Source organism: Cetorhinus maximus, chromosome 16 (assembly GCF_964194155.1).
Source record: "Cetorhinus maximus chromosome 16, sCetMax3.hap1.1, whole genome shotgun sequence".
NCBI classification, from domain to species: Eukaryota; Metazoa; Chordata; class Chondrichthyes; order Lamniformes; family Cetorhinidae; genus Cetorhinus; species Cetorhinus maximus.
The window spans coordinates 20,506,814-20,525,282 of NC_135894.1; the positions used below are offsets into that span (position 1 = coordinate 20,506,814).

The 18,469-nt window shown below is 42.2% G+C and overlaps 1 protein-coding gene across 4 annotated transcripts in view; it reads left to right on the plus strand.

Moving 5' to 3' along the window:
* Positions 1–16,917, plus strand: part of LOC144691408 (succinate--CoA ligase [ADP-forming] subunit beta, mitochondrial-like) — a 124,557-nt gene extending 107,640 nt beyond the window's left edge. For 3 of the 4 annotated variants that reach the window (XM_078559471.1, XM_078559470.1, XM_078559472.1), the window contains 3 exons: positions 5,990–6,110; positions 15,043–15,131; positions 15,930–16,917. In XM_078559471.1, the coding sequence (XP_078415597.1) occupies positions 5,990–6,110; positions 15,043–15,131; positions 15,930–16,004 (285 nt within the window). In that variant the 3' untranslated portion in view covers positions 16,005–16,917. The remainder of the gene's footprint in view (positions 1–5,989; positions 6,111–15,042; positions 15,132–15,929) is intronic. The other variant, XR_013579130.1, reaches the window with a different exon arrangement.
* The last annotated feature ends 1,552 nt before the right edge of the window (positions 16,918–18,469 follow it).

The following is an 18,469-nucleotide window of genomic DNA, read 5'->3' on the forward strand; positions in this document are numbered from 1 at the left end:
AGGAGTGAATCGCAAATGGAATAATGCATTAAGAAAAAGAAAGGTTTCCACTCTCTCATCTCCTAACACTAATAAATTAGCAATAGACAGGAGGAATTAAAAGACAGGCATCAATTTTACTGCATCGTATAACTCATGAGAAGCATACAAAGTCCTTCATGCCAGTCACTTTTTGAAGCACAATCACTGTTAGATAAGCGCAGAAGCCCATTTGTATGCAACTAGATTACAGAGACCGCAATGCTGAGAGTGAACAATTTTCTATTTTTGGTGGTGGTGGTGGTTGAGGAAGGAATGTTAGCCAGGACATTGGGAAGTCTTCCTGCTTTTAGTCCACCTGCACAAGCAGATAGAACCTTAGTTTAATGCTTCATCCAAATTACGGCACCCCTGAAAATACCGTGGTCCATTGGTACTGTGCTTTTGTGTCAATTTAGATTATGTCGCTTTTGACCTGGCATGGGATAAGTGCCCATGACCTTCCAGTTCACTTGAAAGTGCTATTAACGGAGCTAGATAACACTAGCTTTTAGAAATAAAGGAGGGAAAACAGGAGAACATGAAGTAAAGGTAGAAAATGCTGGAAATGCTCAGCAATGGCAGCATCTGTGAAAAGAGAAACAGTTCGTGTTTCAGTTCTGCGACCTTTCATCAGAACTTGGAAAAGTAGAAATGATATAGGTTTTAAGTGTGTGAAATGGGGGAGGTGGCAAAAAAGAACAAAAGGGGAAGGTGTGTGATGGGATGGAAGTCAGGAGAGATTAAAGCACGATCAGGGCAGTTGACCAAAAGCTTGCTCAAAAGTAGGTTTTAAGGAGCATCTTAAAGGAGGAAAGCAGGGTGAAGAAGCAGAGAGGTTTAGAGGGGGAATTCCAGAGCTTGGGGCCTAGGCAGCTTAAGCCACAGCCTCCAAAAGTGGAGTGATTAAAATGGGGGGTGCTCAAGTGGCTAGACTTAGATGAGCGCAGATATCTCAGAGGGTTATGTGGCCGTAGGAGATTACAGAGGATAGGGAGCAGTGAGGCCACAGAGGGATTTGAAAATCAGGATGAGAGTTTTAACACTGAGGTTTTGCTTAGTTAGGAGCCAGTGTAGGTCAGCCAGGACGGGGGTGATAGGTGAACAGGACTTGGTGCAAGTTACGAGACAAGCAGCAAAATTTTGGATGACCTCAGGTTTGCGGTGGGTAGAATGTGGGAGACCAGCTAGGAAGGTATTGGAATAGTGAAGCCTAGAGGCATAAAGACATGGATGAGGGTTTCAGCAGCAGATGAGCTAAGGTAGGGGTGGAGTCCGGTAATGTTGTGGAGGTGGACATAGGTGGTCTTAGTGATGGCACAGATATGTGGTCAAAAGCTTGCCTCAGTCAAATATGACATTGAGGTTACAACCTCAATCTAGATCAGGCTCACATAGTTGGCAGGAGAGGATGGGGTTGGTAGCTAAGGAACAGAATTTATAGGAGGACCAAAAACAATGGCTCCAGTTTTCACAATGTTTAATTAGAGGACATTTCTGCTCATCCAGTATTGGATGTCGGACAAACAGTCTGATAACTTAGTGACAGTGGGGGAGCCGAGAGAGGTGGTGGTGATGTAAAGCTGGGTGCTATCATACATGTAAAAACTAAGGCTGTGCGTTCAGGTGATGTCACTGAGGGACAGCATGTTGATAAGAAATAGGTTGAGGCCAAAGATAGAATCTTGGGGTTCATTAGAGGTAACGCTGTAGAAGTGGGAAGAGAAACCATTGTAGTGAGATTTGTTGGGAGGAGGATGGTGTGGTCCACCATGTCAAAGGCTGCAGACAGGTTGAGAAGGACAAGGAGGAAAAGTTTACCTTTGCCAGCCACCATAATATAAGAGCTGTTGCGATACTAAGGGCTGAATTTTTCACTCAGTGGGTGGGTGCGTGCCTGACCCGCTCAAGCATAAAATGATGCACGATGATGTCAAGTGAACATCCTGATGTCATCGTGCACTCGTGCGATATTTCAGTCGGCAGGCGTGCACGGGAGTCGGCAGCACGCCAACCAACATTTAATAGGTCTATTAAAGCCATTAAAGTTTTAATTAAATGTAATTTTTCGCTGCCCGTCCAACCTTATGGTTGGCAGGCAGGCGAAAAGGCCAAGCAGCCTTTGGATTTTTTATGAAACCTTATCCACGGAGGGGGTGAGGTTTCCAACAGGCATTAAAAATAAAATAAAAATTTTGAAATATCATTTATAAAATGTCCCTGCTCATGAGTCACATTTGTAAATTCTTTATTTTTTATTTTAAAAATCTTCAGCTCCCTGAGGCAGCTCTGTGCCTCAGGGAGCTTTCATTACGCGCACTCATGCGCATATGCAATCTTCCATGCTCGCCCCTACCTCAGCATTCCAGTGTTAATTGACCAGCTAGTGTGAAATCGATGTTGGGGCACGATCGCGGGTGGCGGTTGGCTTTGCAACCACGCCTGGGCCTGCTCGCCGCACCCACCCAACAAAGTAAAAAATCACGCCCTAAAGCAGGGGCGGAAACCTGATTTTCTGGATTCAAATGTGGAGTTCCAGGAAAAATTAGCACGTATTTAGGAGGTGACAACATTTTGAGGATTTTTGAGAAGAATGGGAGGTTGAAGCTGGGACGGTAGTCGTCTGCAAGGAAGGTAGTGGGGATCAAGGGTTGGTTTTTTGTGAGGAGGGATGATGATGGCAGATTTAAAGCAAAGAGGGACAGTCACTGAAGAGAGAGAACAGTTAACAATAACAGCTAACATGGGGACCAGGAGAGGAAGTTGGGTAATGTGGGAATAGGGTTGAGGGAGCAGCAAGTGGGTCACATGGGCAGCATGAGCTTGGAGAAGGCATGAGAGGGGGATAGGAGAAAAACTAGAGGATGAGAGTTCAAAAATCAGTAGCTTTCATTGTAGATTGATCATTGAATGTTAAAAATGCTAGCAAGAATCTCTACTGTTGAAGGCCTGGCTCTTACTCTGGAGCCTGGGACTTGGGTTCTGCTTCAGTCCTACGAGTTGGAAATTTCACTTAGATTTTCAGCTCTGGGAGTTTTGAGTTTATTTTGACATATTGGGCAGGATTTTGCCTTGGGCTTTGGGACCCTAACGCCCAGATGAAATGGGGGTTCTTAGCCTGCACTTGCCGGCAATGAGACCAGCTCAGCAATCTTCCTGGAGGCGACCACCAAATTGGCCACCTCCAGGCTCACCGTCCACTTCAGGATGGTGGGCAAGATGTAAATGCCAGCAACCTGGAAAAATCACCCATAAAAGGGCCTTTAATTGGCTGCCTGCCTCTGTTCAATTTTTTTTAAGCATTAGATTCCAACTTCGTTCTTTTACATGTTAACTCAAATGATTGGTTAATTCAATTTTTAGTATAAAAGATTCAATTTATTAGGAGTAGGCTGTATTCAGCTATTATTGCATTTGTTCTTATTGTTTACATTAACTAGGCTTTCTTGTCTCTTCCTCTTGCATTTTTTTTGTCCTTAGATGAAAATGCTATTAATACTATTTCACTCCATGGGCTTTGTGATTCTCCTTAGGCGAGTTTTATCCAATATACAGCTCCCTGTTTAAATTATCTCGAGTACCTGCTGGGTGGAATTAAGAATGTTATTGAAACATGTAGTTACAGTATCTTTTCAATTCTTGTTCACCTGACAGCGCAATCCAGCTTGCTTTATGGCCTGCCATCCTTGTTAGACAAACATTGAAGAAAATGGAAATTCCCAGCAGTAATGGAGGTGAATTGGATCCCCTTGTGCATCTCTTTTAAGAGTTCAGCTTATCAAATGTCCCAATATTTTACATTACACAATTAACATCAGAGTAATGGTGTTGTTGGGATAAGCAGTAACAGTAAATACACACACTTGATCAATGGACCAAGTCTAGTTGGAAGGTATTTCTGGTCCCAATTTGGTGAAAATAATATGTCACCAAGGCTGATGCTTCTCACACTGATAGTTGGTTTTGAAGGTATGTATTTGTCATAAACAGCAATACGTTTTCTATGAAAGCTAGTCAATGGCAGCCCATTCAATAAAATAACCACTTGTTTTGTTTACTTTTTAAGAGAGAGCTGTTTTCTTCACAATTTTTTAAAATAAATTAAGTTTCCTTAAAGTTGAATCTGTTTGAATTTTCTCTAGAAAAGAGAAGATTGATATAGATCTTTAAAATTATGAAGAGGCTTGATAGAGTAGACATAGAGAAGATATTTCCACTTATGGGGGAGATCAAAACTATGAGCCGTAAATATTAGAATGGTTAGAAGGTGGGACTTGCTACCATGAGGAGTAATTGAGGTGAATAACATTAATACATTTAAAGGGAAGTTAGGTAAACACCTGAGGGAGAAAGGAATAGAAGGATATTAATAGGGTGAGATGATGTGATGCATAAACCTGAGCACAGGTTGGGCTGAATGGCCAGTTTCTGTGCCGTACATTATATGTAAAACTATGAAGAATAGATTTGGAAGGGCACAGACCGATTTCAATTGCTTCAGACCACACAACATTTGTTCTGCTTTCTGTGGCCAGAGGCTGGTTTGATGATAACACAATGGTGCTCAATTTTCGACTTCCCCTGGGTACATACCTGGCATTACGGATTGTCTGCCCATAATAAAAACCATGCTGTATTTACTTCCATTAATTTTAATTGAAATGAACATCAGTTTCTACAATGGGTGGTTAATTTGCAGTGACAGTTTTGCGCAAGTTTGGGGGGAATAAATCTATCATGAGAGTTACAACATTGTTGGACTGATAATTCAAGGTTCCTATTAAATTAAATGAGCAAAACATTGCAGGTGCTATAAATCTGAAGCTAAACAAAATGCTGGAAATATTCAGTCAGTCAGTCATAGAAGAGGTTAAATATCACAGAAAATGACATATTTGTCCATATCCTTAATGTAGAATAATTGTAACTGTTGCAGCTTGAAATTTTGTAAATTCTAATTGAATGTTAGACATACCGAATCAGAGCCTCTTCACTTGTATTTTAGACTGGTTATATGGCGGTACTTTATCATTTTTGTTCCCGGTATAAAGTTTTGCCCTCCTGGGGAGTACGTGCCCATATTCCTGATATGCCATATAACAGGAATGGCCAAACCATAGCTTGTGAACTGCATGCATCTCCTTTCCACATAAAGTGTGGCTCAGTGACCAGGAGGTGGAGCAGGCTCACGCTGTGTGGCAACGTTGAAGATGGCAGTGCAGTGAACAGGGTGGGAGGGATGAATGGACAATTATTGGAGCCTCGTGCTCTAATGTGAATGTAGTGATTTGAATGTGACCCACACGGTTTGTGACCGGGCCTGGGATCCTTTCCTGTGTTTGTTATTTGTTCGTTAATTAAGTAGCCATTTGGCAAATGCATGCAAAACCTTTGCTGCAACTGAAACACAATGCATTTCCTACTGAAAACAGTGGGCGTTCTGGCAGCAGAAGCAGGGCATGGAGTTTCTCCTTGACTGTGTTCAAGTTTGCAAGCAGTGGGCTGGTGAAGAAGGAAACTGGAGGATTAAAGCTGAGCTGGGGAAGGAATGCTGGATTACAAGAAGACAAGCTACAGGGGGCAGGAGATAAATACATACTTTAGTTCTTTTTATACTATTTGCACTTACATTTTTATTAAATATATTTCCTTACATAAGAGTGTGCAATAGTAACAAAAATATGTCAGTAAAGGTTGTCTATGTCTTGCAGCTCTTGAATGTCTAAAGATTATTGAATGCAGCTCTAAGGTTCAGAAAGTTTGGCTGCCCCTACTATATAAACAGACAAAGATTAGTGCTGGGAGTGCAAATTAGTAATATTCCTTGTATGTGTTGCCAACATATAGTGTATAAAATTATCATTATTGATAAGCAGATAAGTAAGTACATTTGATTTAACTCTACTGAATGATTTTGCCCTTCACCCAGGCAGTTTCATTATTACTTTAAAAAGGACCCTTCTTTCTCTAGGTACTTGCTGTTCTGGTAAATATATTTGGTGGCATCATGCGCTGCGATGTAATTGCTAAAGGTGTTATTCTGGCTGTGAAGGACTTGGATTTGAAGATTCCGATAGTTGTGAGATTGCAAGGTGAGCATGGCGGTTTCCACTTATTCAACCACAGAAAGGCACTTGTCTTTGCCCAGTTGCTTTCCACTTGGTTTCTCCCCAACTAGGCACAGGTTGACCACTTCATTGGTGCATTATTGAATGACCACCATTAGAATTTCATGAGGTAAATGCATTCCCAACACATTTAGCCAATCCCTGTCTCTCAGACTTAGCCACTGCTGGATGTTGGGGCTAATAGCTTCTATGAATTTGGTGATTGCTGTCTAGTGGAACCCTAAACACAAGTATTAGTAATATCAACTACTTGTATTTATATAGCTGCTGTAACATAATAAAATGTTCATTCCAAAGCGCTTCATAGGAATAGTATAAAGCAAAATTTAACACCGAACCAGATTTGACAATAGCAGGGCAGATAGCTAAAAGCTTGTTCAAAGAGGTAGGTTTTTATTCTTCCATGGCATGTGAATATCACTGGCAAGGCCAGCATTTATTATCCATCTCTAATTGCCCTTGAGATGGTGGAGGGAAGCTGCATTCTTGAACACCTGTAGCCTATGTAATGTAGGTACACCCATGGTCTTGTTAGAAAGGGAGTCCAAGAATTTGACCCATTGACAGTGAAAGAATGGTGATATGGTTCCAAGTCAGGAGGGTATGAGACTTGGAGGAGAACTTAGGAGATGGTAGCTATCCCAGACATCTGCCCTTATTCATGTAGGTGGTAGAGGTCGCGTGTTTGGAAGGTGCTGTCGAAGGAGCCTTGGTGAGTTGCTGCACTTCATCTTGTTGATATAAACACATTATGGTTATAGCACAGAAGAGGTCATTAGGCCTGTTGTGTCTTGTGCTGGCTCTCTGCAAGAGCAACTCAGTTAGTACCGCTTCCCCAACTTTTTTCCCATAGCCCTGCAAACCTTTTCTATTCAGATAATTATCGAATTTCTTTTTGAAAGCCATGATTGAATTTGCCTTCACCACAATCTCAGGCAGTGCATTCCAGAGTCTATGCACTTATTGCGTGAAAAAGATTTTCCTCATGTTACCTTTGCTGCTTTTTCCATTCACCTTAAATCTGTGTCCTCTGGTCCTTGACACTTCCACTAATGGAATGGTTTCTCTCTATCTCTACTCTGTCTAGACCCCTCATGACTTTGAACACCTCTATCCAATCTCCTCTCAACCTTTTTTCTAAGAAAAAAGCCCCAACTTAGTTGATCTGAAGTTCCTCATTCCTGGAACCATATTTGTAAAGCTTTTCTACATATCTTTGATGCCTTCACATCCTTTCTAAAGTGTGGCATCCAGAGTTAGGTATGATATTACACAAAGCCGAGCCAGTGGTTTATTATGATTCACCAGAAGCTCCGTGCTTTTGGCTGCCTCTATTTATAGAGAATCCAGTGTGCGTTATTACAGAATTGTTACAACACAGAGGAGGCGATTCAGCCCATCGTGTCTGCACCAGCTCTCCAAATGAGCAGTTCACTTAGTACCAACTTTTGGGGAGGCAGTGGCATAGTGGTATTGTCATTGGACTAGTAATCCAGAGACCCAAGGTAATGCTCTGATGGTGGATGGTGGAATTTGAATTCAATAAAAATCTAAAATTTAAAGTTTAATGATGACCATGAAACCATTGTCAATTGTTGCAAAAAACCCATCTGGTTCACTAACCCCTTTTAGGGATTACCTACATGTGAGTCCAGACCCACAGCAATATGGTTGGCTCTTAAATGTCCTTTCAAATGGCCTAGCAAGCCAATCAGTTGTATCAAACTGTTACAAAGTCTAAAAGGAATGAAGTCAGTTGGAACAACTGACATTGACCTAGGCACTGGAAACAACAACCCTATCGACCCTGCAAAGTCCTCCTTACCAGCATCTGGGGTCTAGTGCCAAAATTGGGAAAGCTGTCTCACAGACTAGTAAAGCAACAGCCTGACATAGTCATACTCTCAAAATCATACAATATAGATGATGTCCCAGACATCACCATCCCTGGCAGCACAGTGGTATACAGTCAAGAGGGAGTTCCCCTGGGAGCATATACTCCGTATACCGAACACCACGAAATCTCAGGGTATCAGGTCAAACATGGGCAAGAAAACTTCCTGCTGATTACCATGTTACCACCGCGCGCACCCCCCACCCCCCCCCCCCCCCCTTCCTCCCCCACCCAACTCAGCTGATGAATCAGTGCTCCTCCATGTTGAACACCACTTGGAGGAAGCACTGAGAGTGGCAAGGGTGCAGAATGTATTCTGGGTGGGTGATTTCAACGTCCATCACCAAGAATGGCTTTGTAGCATCACTATTGACTGAGCTGACTGAGTCCTAAAGGACATAGCTGCTAGACTGGGTCTGCAGCAGATGGTAATGGAACTAATGAGGGAAAAACATATTTGACCTCATCCTCACCAACCTGCCTGCTGGAGATGCATCTGTCCATGACACTATCAGTAGGAGTGACTACCACACAGTCCTTGTGGAGACGAAGTCCCGTCTTCACATTGAGGATACCTCTGTGCTAAGTGGGATAGATTTCGAACAGATCTGGCAACTCAAGACTGGGCATCCATGAAGCGCTGTGGGCCATCAGCAGTAGCAGAATTGTACTCAAACACAACCTGTAACTTATTGGCCCGATATGTACCCCACTCTACCATTACCACCAAGCCAGGGGTTCAACCCTGGTTCAATGAAGATTGCAGGAGGGCATGCCAGGAACAGGCATACCTAAAAATGAGATGTCAACTGGTGAAGCTACAACACAGGACTACTTGTGTGCCAAATAGCATAAGCAGCTAGTGATATAGCTAAGTGAATCCACAACTAATGGATCAGATCTAAGCTCTGCAGTCCTGCCACATCCAGTCGTGAATGGTGGTGGACAATTAGCCAACTCACTGGAAGAGGTGGCTCTACAAATATCCCCATCTTCAGTGATGAGGGAGCCCAACACATCAGTGCAAAAGCGAAGGCTGAAGCATTTTCAACAATCTTCAGCCAAAAGTGCTGAGTGGATGATCCATTTCGGCCTCCTCTGGAGGTCCCCAGCGTCACAGACGCCTGTCTTCAGCCAATTCAGTTCACTCCATGTGATATCAAGAACTGGCTGATGGCACTGGATACTGCAAAGGCTATTGGCCCTGACAATATTCTGGCAATAGTACTGAAGACGTGCTCCAGAACTTGCTGCACCCTTAGCCAAGATGTTCCAGTACAGCCATAACATTGGCATCTACATGGCAATGTGGAAAATTGCCCAGGTATGTCCCGTACACACAAAGCAGGACAAATCCAACCCGGCCAATTACCACCCCATCAGTCTACTCATCAGTAAAATGATGGAAGGGGTCATCCACAATGCTATAAAGCAGCACTTGCTTAGCAATAACCTGTTCACTGATGCTCAGTTTGGGGTACTGCCAGGGCCACTCGGCTCCTGACTTCTTTACAGCCTCGGTCCAAAAATGGACACGAGCTGAACTCCAGAGGTGAGGGGAGAGCGACTGCCCTTGACATCAAGGCAGCATTTGACTGTGTGTGGCATCAAGAGCCCGAGCAAAACTGGAGTCAATGGGAATCAGGGGGAAAACTCTCTGCTGTTTGTATTCGTACCTAGCACAAAGGAAGATGATTGTGGTTGTTGGAGGTCATTCATCTCAGTTCCAGGACATCACAGCAGGAGTTGTCCAGCTGCTTCATCAATGACCTTCCTTCCACCATAAGGCCTGAAGTGGGGATGTTTGCTGATGATTGCATAACGTTCAGCATCATTTGCGACTCCTCAGGTACTGAAGCAGTCCTGTACAAATGCAGCAAGACCTGGACAATGTCGAGGCTTGGGCTGACAAGTGTCAAGTAACAATTGCGCCACACAAGTGCCAGGCAATGACCATCTCCAACAAGAGAGAATCCAACCATCTCCCTTTGATATTCAGTGGCATTACAATCGCAGAATCCCCCACTATCAACATCCTGGGGGTAACCATTGACCAGAAACTGAACTGGGCTAGCCCTATAAATGTTGTGGCTATAAGAGCAAGTCAGAGGCTAGGAATCCAGCAGTGAGTAACTCACCCCCTGACACTAGGCACAAGTTAGGAGTGTGATGGAATATTCTCCACTTGCCTGGATGAGTGCAGTTCCAACAACATTAGAAGCTTGATACCATCCAGGACAAAGCAGCCTGCTTGATTGGCACCCCATTCACAAACACTCACTCCCTCCAACTGATGCACAGTGGCAGCAGTGTGTACCATCTACAAGATGCACTGCAGTAACTCACCAAGCCTCCTTAGACAGCACCTTCCAAACCCATGAACACTACCATCTAGAAGGGCAAGGACAGCAGATACATGTAAAAACCACCACCTGGAAGCTCCCCTTCAAACCACTCGCCGTCTTGACTTGGAAATATATCGCCATTCCTTCACTGTTGCTGGGTCAAAATCCTATTACTCGCTCTGTAACAGCACTGTGAGTGTACCTACAGCACATGGTCTGCAGCGGTTCCAGAAGGCTGCTCACCATCACCTTTTCAAGGGCAATTAGGGATGGGCCATAAATGCTGTCCCCTAGCCAGCAACGCCCACATGATGAATAAAAATAAAACATTCTCTTGCCTTCTCCCCATAATCCTGCACATTCTTCCTCTTCAAATAACAGTCTAATTTCTTTTGAATGCCTCAATCGAACCTCCCTCCACCACACTCTCATGCAGTGCATTCCAGACCTTAAAAACTGACTGTGTGAATGGGTTTTTCCTCATGTCGCTTTTGCTTCCTTTCTAATTCCTTTAAATCTGTGCCCTCTCCTTGATCCTTTCACAAGTGGGAACAGTTTCTTCCCTTCTACTCTGTCCCGACAACCTCATGATTTTGAATACCTCCTCTTAGCCTTCTCCTCTCCAAGAAAAACAGTCCCAACTTCTCTGATCTATCTTCATAACTGAAGTTCCTGAACACTAGAACCATTCTACCCACCTTCTCAACTTGCTCTACAACTTTCAATGATTTGTGCACAGGTCCCTCTGCTCTTACACTCTCTTTAGAATTGTACCCTTTATTTTATATTGCCTCTCCTCGTTCTTCCTACCAAAATGTATCACTTCACACTGTATTAAATTTCATCTGCCTCATGTCCATCCATTCCACCAGCCTGTCGATGTTCTCACTATCCTCCTCACAATTCACAGTACTTTCAAGTTTTGTATCATGTGCATATTTTGAAATTGTGGTCTGCATACCCAAGTCAATATCTTAAAGATAGATCAAGAAAAGCAGTGGTCCTAACATTGCCCACTGGGAACCCCACTATATACCTTGCTCCAGTCCGAAAAACAACCATTCACCACTACTGTCTGTTTACTGTTACTCAGCCAACCTCGTATTCATGCTGCCACTTTTATTCCATGGGCTGTAACTTTACTGACAATCCTGCAATGTAGCACTTTATCAAACATCTTACGGAAATCCAAGTGCACCACATCAATCGCATTACACTTCAACAACCCTTTCGCTACCTCATCAAAAACCTCAGTCAAGTTAATCAAAATGGTACATAGTTGCCACTGTGTTAATGGTGGAGGGAGTGAATGTTGAAGGTGGTGGATGGGGTGCCAATCGAGCAAGCTGCTTTGCCCTGGATGGTGTCAAGCTCCTTGAATATTGTTGGAACTGCACTCATCCAGGCAAGTGGAGAGTATTCCATCACACTCCTGACTTGTACCTTGTAGATGGTTGACAGGCTTAGGGGAGTTGGGAGGTGAGTTACTCGCTGCAGATTTCCCAGCCTCTCACCTGCACTTATAGCCAGAGTACTTATTTGGCTGGTTAGGTTCAGCTTCTGGTCAATGGTAACCCCCCCAGGATTTTGATACTGGGGGATTCAGCGATAGTAATGCCATTGAATGTCAAGAGGAGGTGACTAGATTCTCCTTTGTTGGAGATGGTCATAGCCTGGCATTTGTGTGGCATGAATATTACTTGCCATTTATCAGCCCAAGCCCAGATGTTGTCCAGGTCTTGTTGCATGTGGGCATGGACTGCTTCAGCATCTGAGGAGTTGTGAATGGTGCTGGACATTCTGCAATCATCAGTGAGCATCCCCGCTCCTGACCTTATGATGGAGGGAAGGTCTTGAGGAAGAAGCTGAAGATGGTTGGGCCTAGGACACTACCCTGAGGAACTGCTGCAGTGATGTTCTGGGGCTGAGATGATTGGCCTTCAACAGCAACAACTACCTTCCCTTATGCTAGGTATGACTCCAACCAGAGGAGAATTTGTCTTGATTCCCATTGAGCTCAATTTTGCTGGGGCTTGTTGATGCTACACTTGGTCAAATGCTGCCTTGATATCTGCTGGGTTTTAAAAAGTGTCCTAAAGGAAGAAAGATATGTAGAGAGGATATTCCAGGGTTTAGGATCTAGGCAGCTGAAAACATGGCCACCAGTGGTGGAACAGAAAAGGAAAGTTCTAACCTGTTCCTTGCTCTGAAAATTAATGTGCACCAGATTGCCTTTAAAATTATTTTTAAAACTACAGTGTCTGCAGTTTCCATAAAATAACCCTTGTGGTCATGATAAGTGGGAAGTATATATTTTGCTTCAGTGAGATTTCCAAATCTAGCAGGAACAGGCAGCAATATGTTTTCAAGCATGACATGATTCAGAGTGATGGGATGTCATAAGCTTGCAGTGTGACAAATGTTTGTACATACTTTAAAATTCATTTTGCAATTCTGCTGCATAAGTATTCTGCGAGCACATTTAATTTTCAAAAATTTCTTCTGTGACATTCAACCCAAGTTGCTCTTTTTTTTCTGAAAAATCATTGAGGTGATTGAAAAATATTTCACCTGACCAGCACTGCAGATCATGTGTGTTTGGCAATTTTAAAATTCAGCTGCACTTCTCTGCCTTCCAAAAATCTTTATTTATCAAAAAACTTGGAATCTTGAGAAGTTACTGCCATTGTTTCCCTTACTCTTCTCTACTTTTGCACATTAGTCCATTGTCATTTCTGCATAATCGCATCGTTGTTTCACTGTCTTCTGGGGGGTGGGCTGCGTGCGGGATGAAGTTGGGACTATTGACTCTGGAAGCAGAGAATAGGGCCACAGGAGTGTCTGAGTGCCAAGGCGGGTTGGTTAAAAGGCCCACCTCAGTTCGCTGGGACTTTGTCCCAGCTGTACTATAAGATTTTAGGTCCTCTAGCCCTCAACCGCAATCCATTGATGAAAGCAAAATACTGCGGATGCTCGACATATGAAATAAAAACATAAAATGCTGGGAAAAACTCAGCAGGTCTGGCAGCGTTTGTGGAGCGGGAAACAGAGTTAATGTTTCAAGTCCGAATGACTCTTCAGAAGAAGAAGTCATATGAACTCGAAACGTTAACTCTGTTTTTCTCTCTACAGACGCTGCCAGACCTGAGTTTTTCCAGCATTTTTTGTTTTTAATCCACAGGGGGGTTCCTTAAACCGTCTAGGCCTACTCATGCCCCTTGCAACTCCCATGACCTGTTTATGGCCCCCATGCCAACTCATGCCCTCCATGGTCCCTTATAGCCCCCATGTCAAGTCATGCCCCCCCCACCTACTCTCATGTCCCCTTATACCCTCCATGCCACCTCACCCACTATCCACCATGGGCAGACCTCGAGCCATGTGGAGATAAAATAAAGTTCTTAAAATATAATATGGACTTCACCATACAGACACAATATTTTTTAAAAATCCATTCATGAATGCCCATTCAATGCTTTAAATCTCAAGTGTGTAATCTCTTATAAGAACAAACATCCTTGTGTTCATACCCCACATCAAAGACAGCTAATCCTTTAATAGGCTGTTTAACCGGTCAATCAAACTCTGAACTCAGAACCCCTGCTGAGATAATTGTAGTTTTTGAAAGTCCGCCAAGCATTCACAAAGAGTCCTTAGCGAAATTTCAACAAATAACTATTGAAACTGCTCGAATAGATACTACAACACCTAGCCTGTCATACAAAATTTTTAAAAAAATTATCACAGGTGTAGCCAGTTTTTTATAGTGTTAAGAGCAGGGATTTAAAACAACTACAGATTATGACAGTTAAAAAGACCTTATCTGCCCTTCAAAAACATATACATCTACCCCATAAATTTGTGATTCCCACACTGTGGTTTAAATCCCTTGCAGCAGCCATAATGGGCTCTGTTTGAATTCAGCACTAAGTTCAAATGGCCCTACTGAGTTTGGGTTTCCCTCTTGTGTAAATGACCCCCCCACCGCCTTTCCCCTACTGGCAAAAATAGGATTTGTCAGAAATGGGGGTAGCCCACCATTTTTAAAGGCCCACTGAATCTTCCTGACTTTGTGAAAATCTGGCCTTTAATGTTCACATATGAGCACTTACACCACAAATTAACGGTCAATATCTAGAGCTCTAAGTCACCCCGTCTTCCTACTGCTCTGCCTGATAACTGAAACAATGGTTTTCTTCTTTTATTCCAGCCAATATCTTTAGATCCCACCTCTTTAGTCAAAAGGTTGTGGCTTCATCTCCCTCTGGAGATTTGAGAGCACAAAATCTAGGATAATACTTGAGTGCAGTACCGAGTGAGTGTTTCATATGTGACGTTAAACCGAGGCCCTGTTGCACTCCCATTGATGTAAAAGATCCCATGGCAGTGTTTTGAAGAAGAGCATGCAAGCTCTCTGAGCAGTCATGATCACTCTATCCCTTAGATTATCTGGTCTTTATCAGCTTGCTGTGTACAAATTGGCTGCTGTGTTCTCTACATTACAATGGTGATTGCACTTCACAAATACTTTGGCTGTTAAATGTCTTAGGGTGTCCTTTGGTTGTGAAAAGTACTGTACAAATGCAAGTGTTTCTTTCTTGGAAGCTCAGAATGCTCAGTATGCCGAATGCTCATGTCTATTATTTTGCACCCACAGGCTCTAAAGTTGATGATGCCAAAGCACTGATTGCTTCCAGCAGTCTCAAGATTCTGGGTTGTGATGACTTGGATGAAGCTGCTAGACTGGTAAGAATTTGTTTGGAAAACTGAAAGCACCCTTTGGTCCCAAGCCCGATTATTAGTGAAATGCATCTGTTTTGGGAAATGTACTTTCAATCAGGTTCTTTTAACAACCTAACCATTATGAAGGGACATAGCCATCCTTGCTGATATAAGTTTTCAGCTAACGCACTGTTCCAGTAAAATCAACAATATTATAGTAATCTAAATTCTCAAATCTGGGGAGCAGCTTTTACTGTAATGTTAACTATGTTTAAACACTTAAAACATTTCAATAAAACAGAACATTTTCATTATACTTGCCTTGGTGTGCCTGATTCTTCCCTGTCTTCCTCCACTATTGCCTCTCCTTTCCCATTCTCTCCATTCTGTTATTTTTCTTTTTAAAACCTAGTTTAACTTTTTTTTCTTACCCGATCTTGTTTCTTTAAAGAGAAAATGCCAAACAACTGGTCCCCATTCTCCATTTTGGAGGTGCAATTTTTTTCCCAAGAATTGGGTAGTGATTGGGTTCTTGAGGCTGTGATTTTATTTAAACCAATCAAAAACCAGAACAATAATGATTGACATGATGTGATCTAGCCATTGTCTGTGTTTTATTTGTTATGGAAAAAGTAGCCTCCAATATTTGAATAAATTACTTTGTGGCACTTTCTTTGGGTTGATTATTTTGAGTAGCAATTTCCATATGAGAATTGTTTTGAAATTCAACTTAATTTTGCCACTGTAATTTTGCTTTTATGACTTTGTTCAATCTGGACTTAATTATTAAACACCTCATTCTATGTTTCTGTATGCTTGCAGATTGTAAAACTTTCAGAAATCGTGTCATTAGCAAATGAGGCACAAGTGGATGTCGATTTCCAGCTGCCAATTTGAGACATGCATTAAAGAAATAAACTCCTACAGTGTTCACAATTGTGGTATATTCTTAAAAATGTCTTGCCCTTTGTTTCGCTTTGTGAAAGGGTCTATTACTCAAGTTACAATACTGCACAAAATGTAATGTTGGCTTTTGTCATGACGTTCAGACATTTTTGTTTAGTGTCGCATCTTCAAATATGTAGGGAATGTGATGTAATCCAGATTTTTAAATTATTACCTTATCAGTTATTTAAAGTTTGCATGTATATTGAGTGGTTCTCCAAATCCTATGGAACACTGATGTGTTCATCTGGTAGATCTTGAAGCACATTGTTTGACATTTAAGTCTGAATTGATCTGATGTTTTTGATAACCTGGCTTCCAACAAAGGATATGTACTTTACAGTTTATAGCACCACTAAATGTGTTTCTGCTCTCTTTGAAAAGCACAGGATGTTTTTTGGGGTTGCATGTTATGCAACAGTTGTTAACTCATTAATTACTGCATTGGTACAGTCAACTCTCTAACGTTTGCACATTCCTCCACTGCAACACACATTTCAAGTGGATTTATTATTGGTAAACACATAAGTGAGGCACTCCAGATACATTTCCATACAGCAATGAATTCAAACTTGTGAAGTAATGAATGAGTTAGTCATACTGATAAAGGGGCAAAACAGTCCTTTCTACAACAGAGGAATGTTCAAAGATGTTGCTGCTGTAATTTGTTTGACATGATCAAAAATTAGCTTATTAAAAGAAAAATGCACATTGAATTGTACCCTTGTGTATATAGCAAGGCATTTCTGTAAAATGTTTAAGCCTCATAGGCTAGATTGAAACATTTTAACATGCATTATTGAAACTCTGGTTATTGTGTTCAACAATAAAATATACTTCAGTTCTCTGAGAACTTGCTTGATAACTGGGCTTCTCAGTGTGAATTATTGCCGATCTGTTCAGATTGAACATGTATGAAAACTTGGTTCTATTTTATGGTCAGATTAATTAACTCCACAGCTAAGCGTTCTACTGGACAAAGTAGTCATTCTACTTTATATTGGAACGACTTGAGGATGTACAGTTTGTACAGTACAGTATAGAGTAAATGTGTCACCATCTCTTGAGGTTGTACAGCACAAGTATTTTATTGTGTATTTTATATTCTGAATTATAATGTCTAAATTATAATCATCATCCACCCTCCCTCCTACAGTTCATTTAAAACTCCACTGTCCTTATGCCATCCCGTACCAAGTCGTGCTGCACTTATCACTGCCTCCTCGGTGATCTATATCGATAGGTGGTCACCCAATATCACATATGTAAAATTCCCATTCTCATGTTTAAATGTCTCCATGGCCTCGCCCTTCCCCATCTCTATAACATATTTCAGGTGAAGGTATCAAAGTGTACTTGAATTGCCAAAATAAAGCTTAGATTAATACAAAATTTCCAAGATTTTATACAGTATGTCCAAAGAGAGATTTTGGTTTGGTGATTTGATTACACTAAAGGTGCTTTATAAATGCAAGTTGTTAAATAATGCTAGCAGATCTCTCGTTATTCGAGGTGAAACGAAGGATACATACAACCTTTTAAAACTTAAAAGGTATCATACCACATGATTCAAAATATGCTAATAAGTGTTGAATTCTTTGGCTCCTCTGCACTCTCTCTAGTGCAATCACATCCTTCCTATAATGCAGATTCCAGAGCTGCACGCAATACTCTAGCTGTGGGCTAACCAGTGTTTTATACAGTTCCAGCATAACTTCCCTGCTCTTATATTCTATGCCTCGGCTAATAAAGGCAAGTATCCCATATGCCTTCTTAACCACCTTTTCTACCTGTCCCGCTACCTTAGGGGACCGGTGGACATGTACACCAAGGTCCCTCTGATCCTCGGTACTTCCCAGGGTCCTACCATTCATCGTGTATTCCCACGCCTTGTTTGCCCTGCCCAAGTGCATCACCTCACACTTATCCAGATTAAATTCCATTTACCACTGATCAACCCATCTGACCAGCCCATCTATATCCTCCTGTAATCTAAGGCTATCCTCCTCACTATTTACCATTCCACCAATTTTCGTGGCATCAGCGAACTTACTGATCAACCCCTCGACATTCAAGCCTAAATCGTTTATATATACCACAAACAGCAAGGGACCCAACACCGATCCCTGTGGAACTCCACTGGACACAGGCATCCAGTCACAAAAACATCCCTTGACCAATACCCTCTGCTTCCTGCCACTCAGCCAATTCTGGATCCAATTTGCCAAATTGCCTTGGATCTCATGGGCTCTTACCTTTGTTATCAGTCTCCCATGCGGGACCATATCAAAAGCCTTGCTGAAGTCCAAGTAGACTACGTCAAATGCATTGCCCTCATCTACACACCTGGTCACTTCTTCGAAAACTTCAATCAAATTGGTCAGACATGACCTACCCTTAACAAAACGAATCTGACT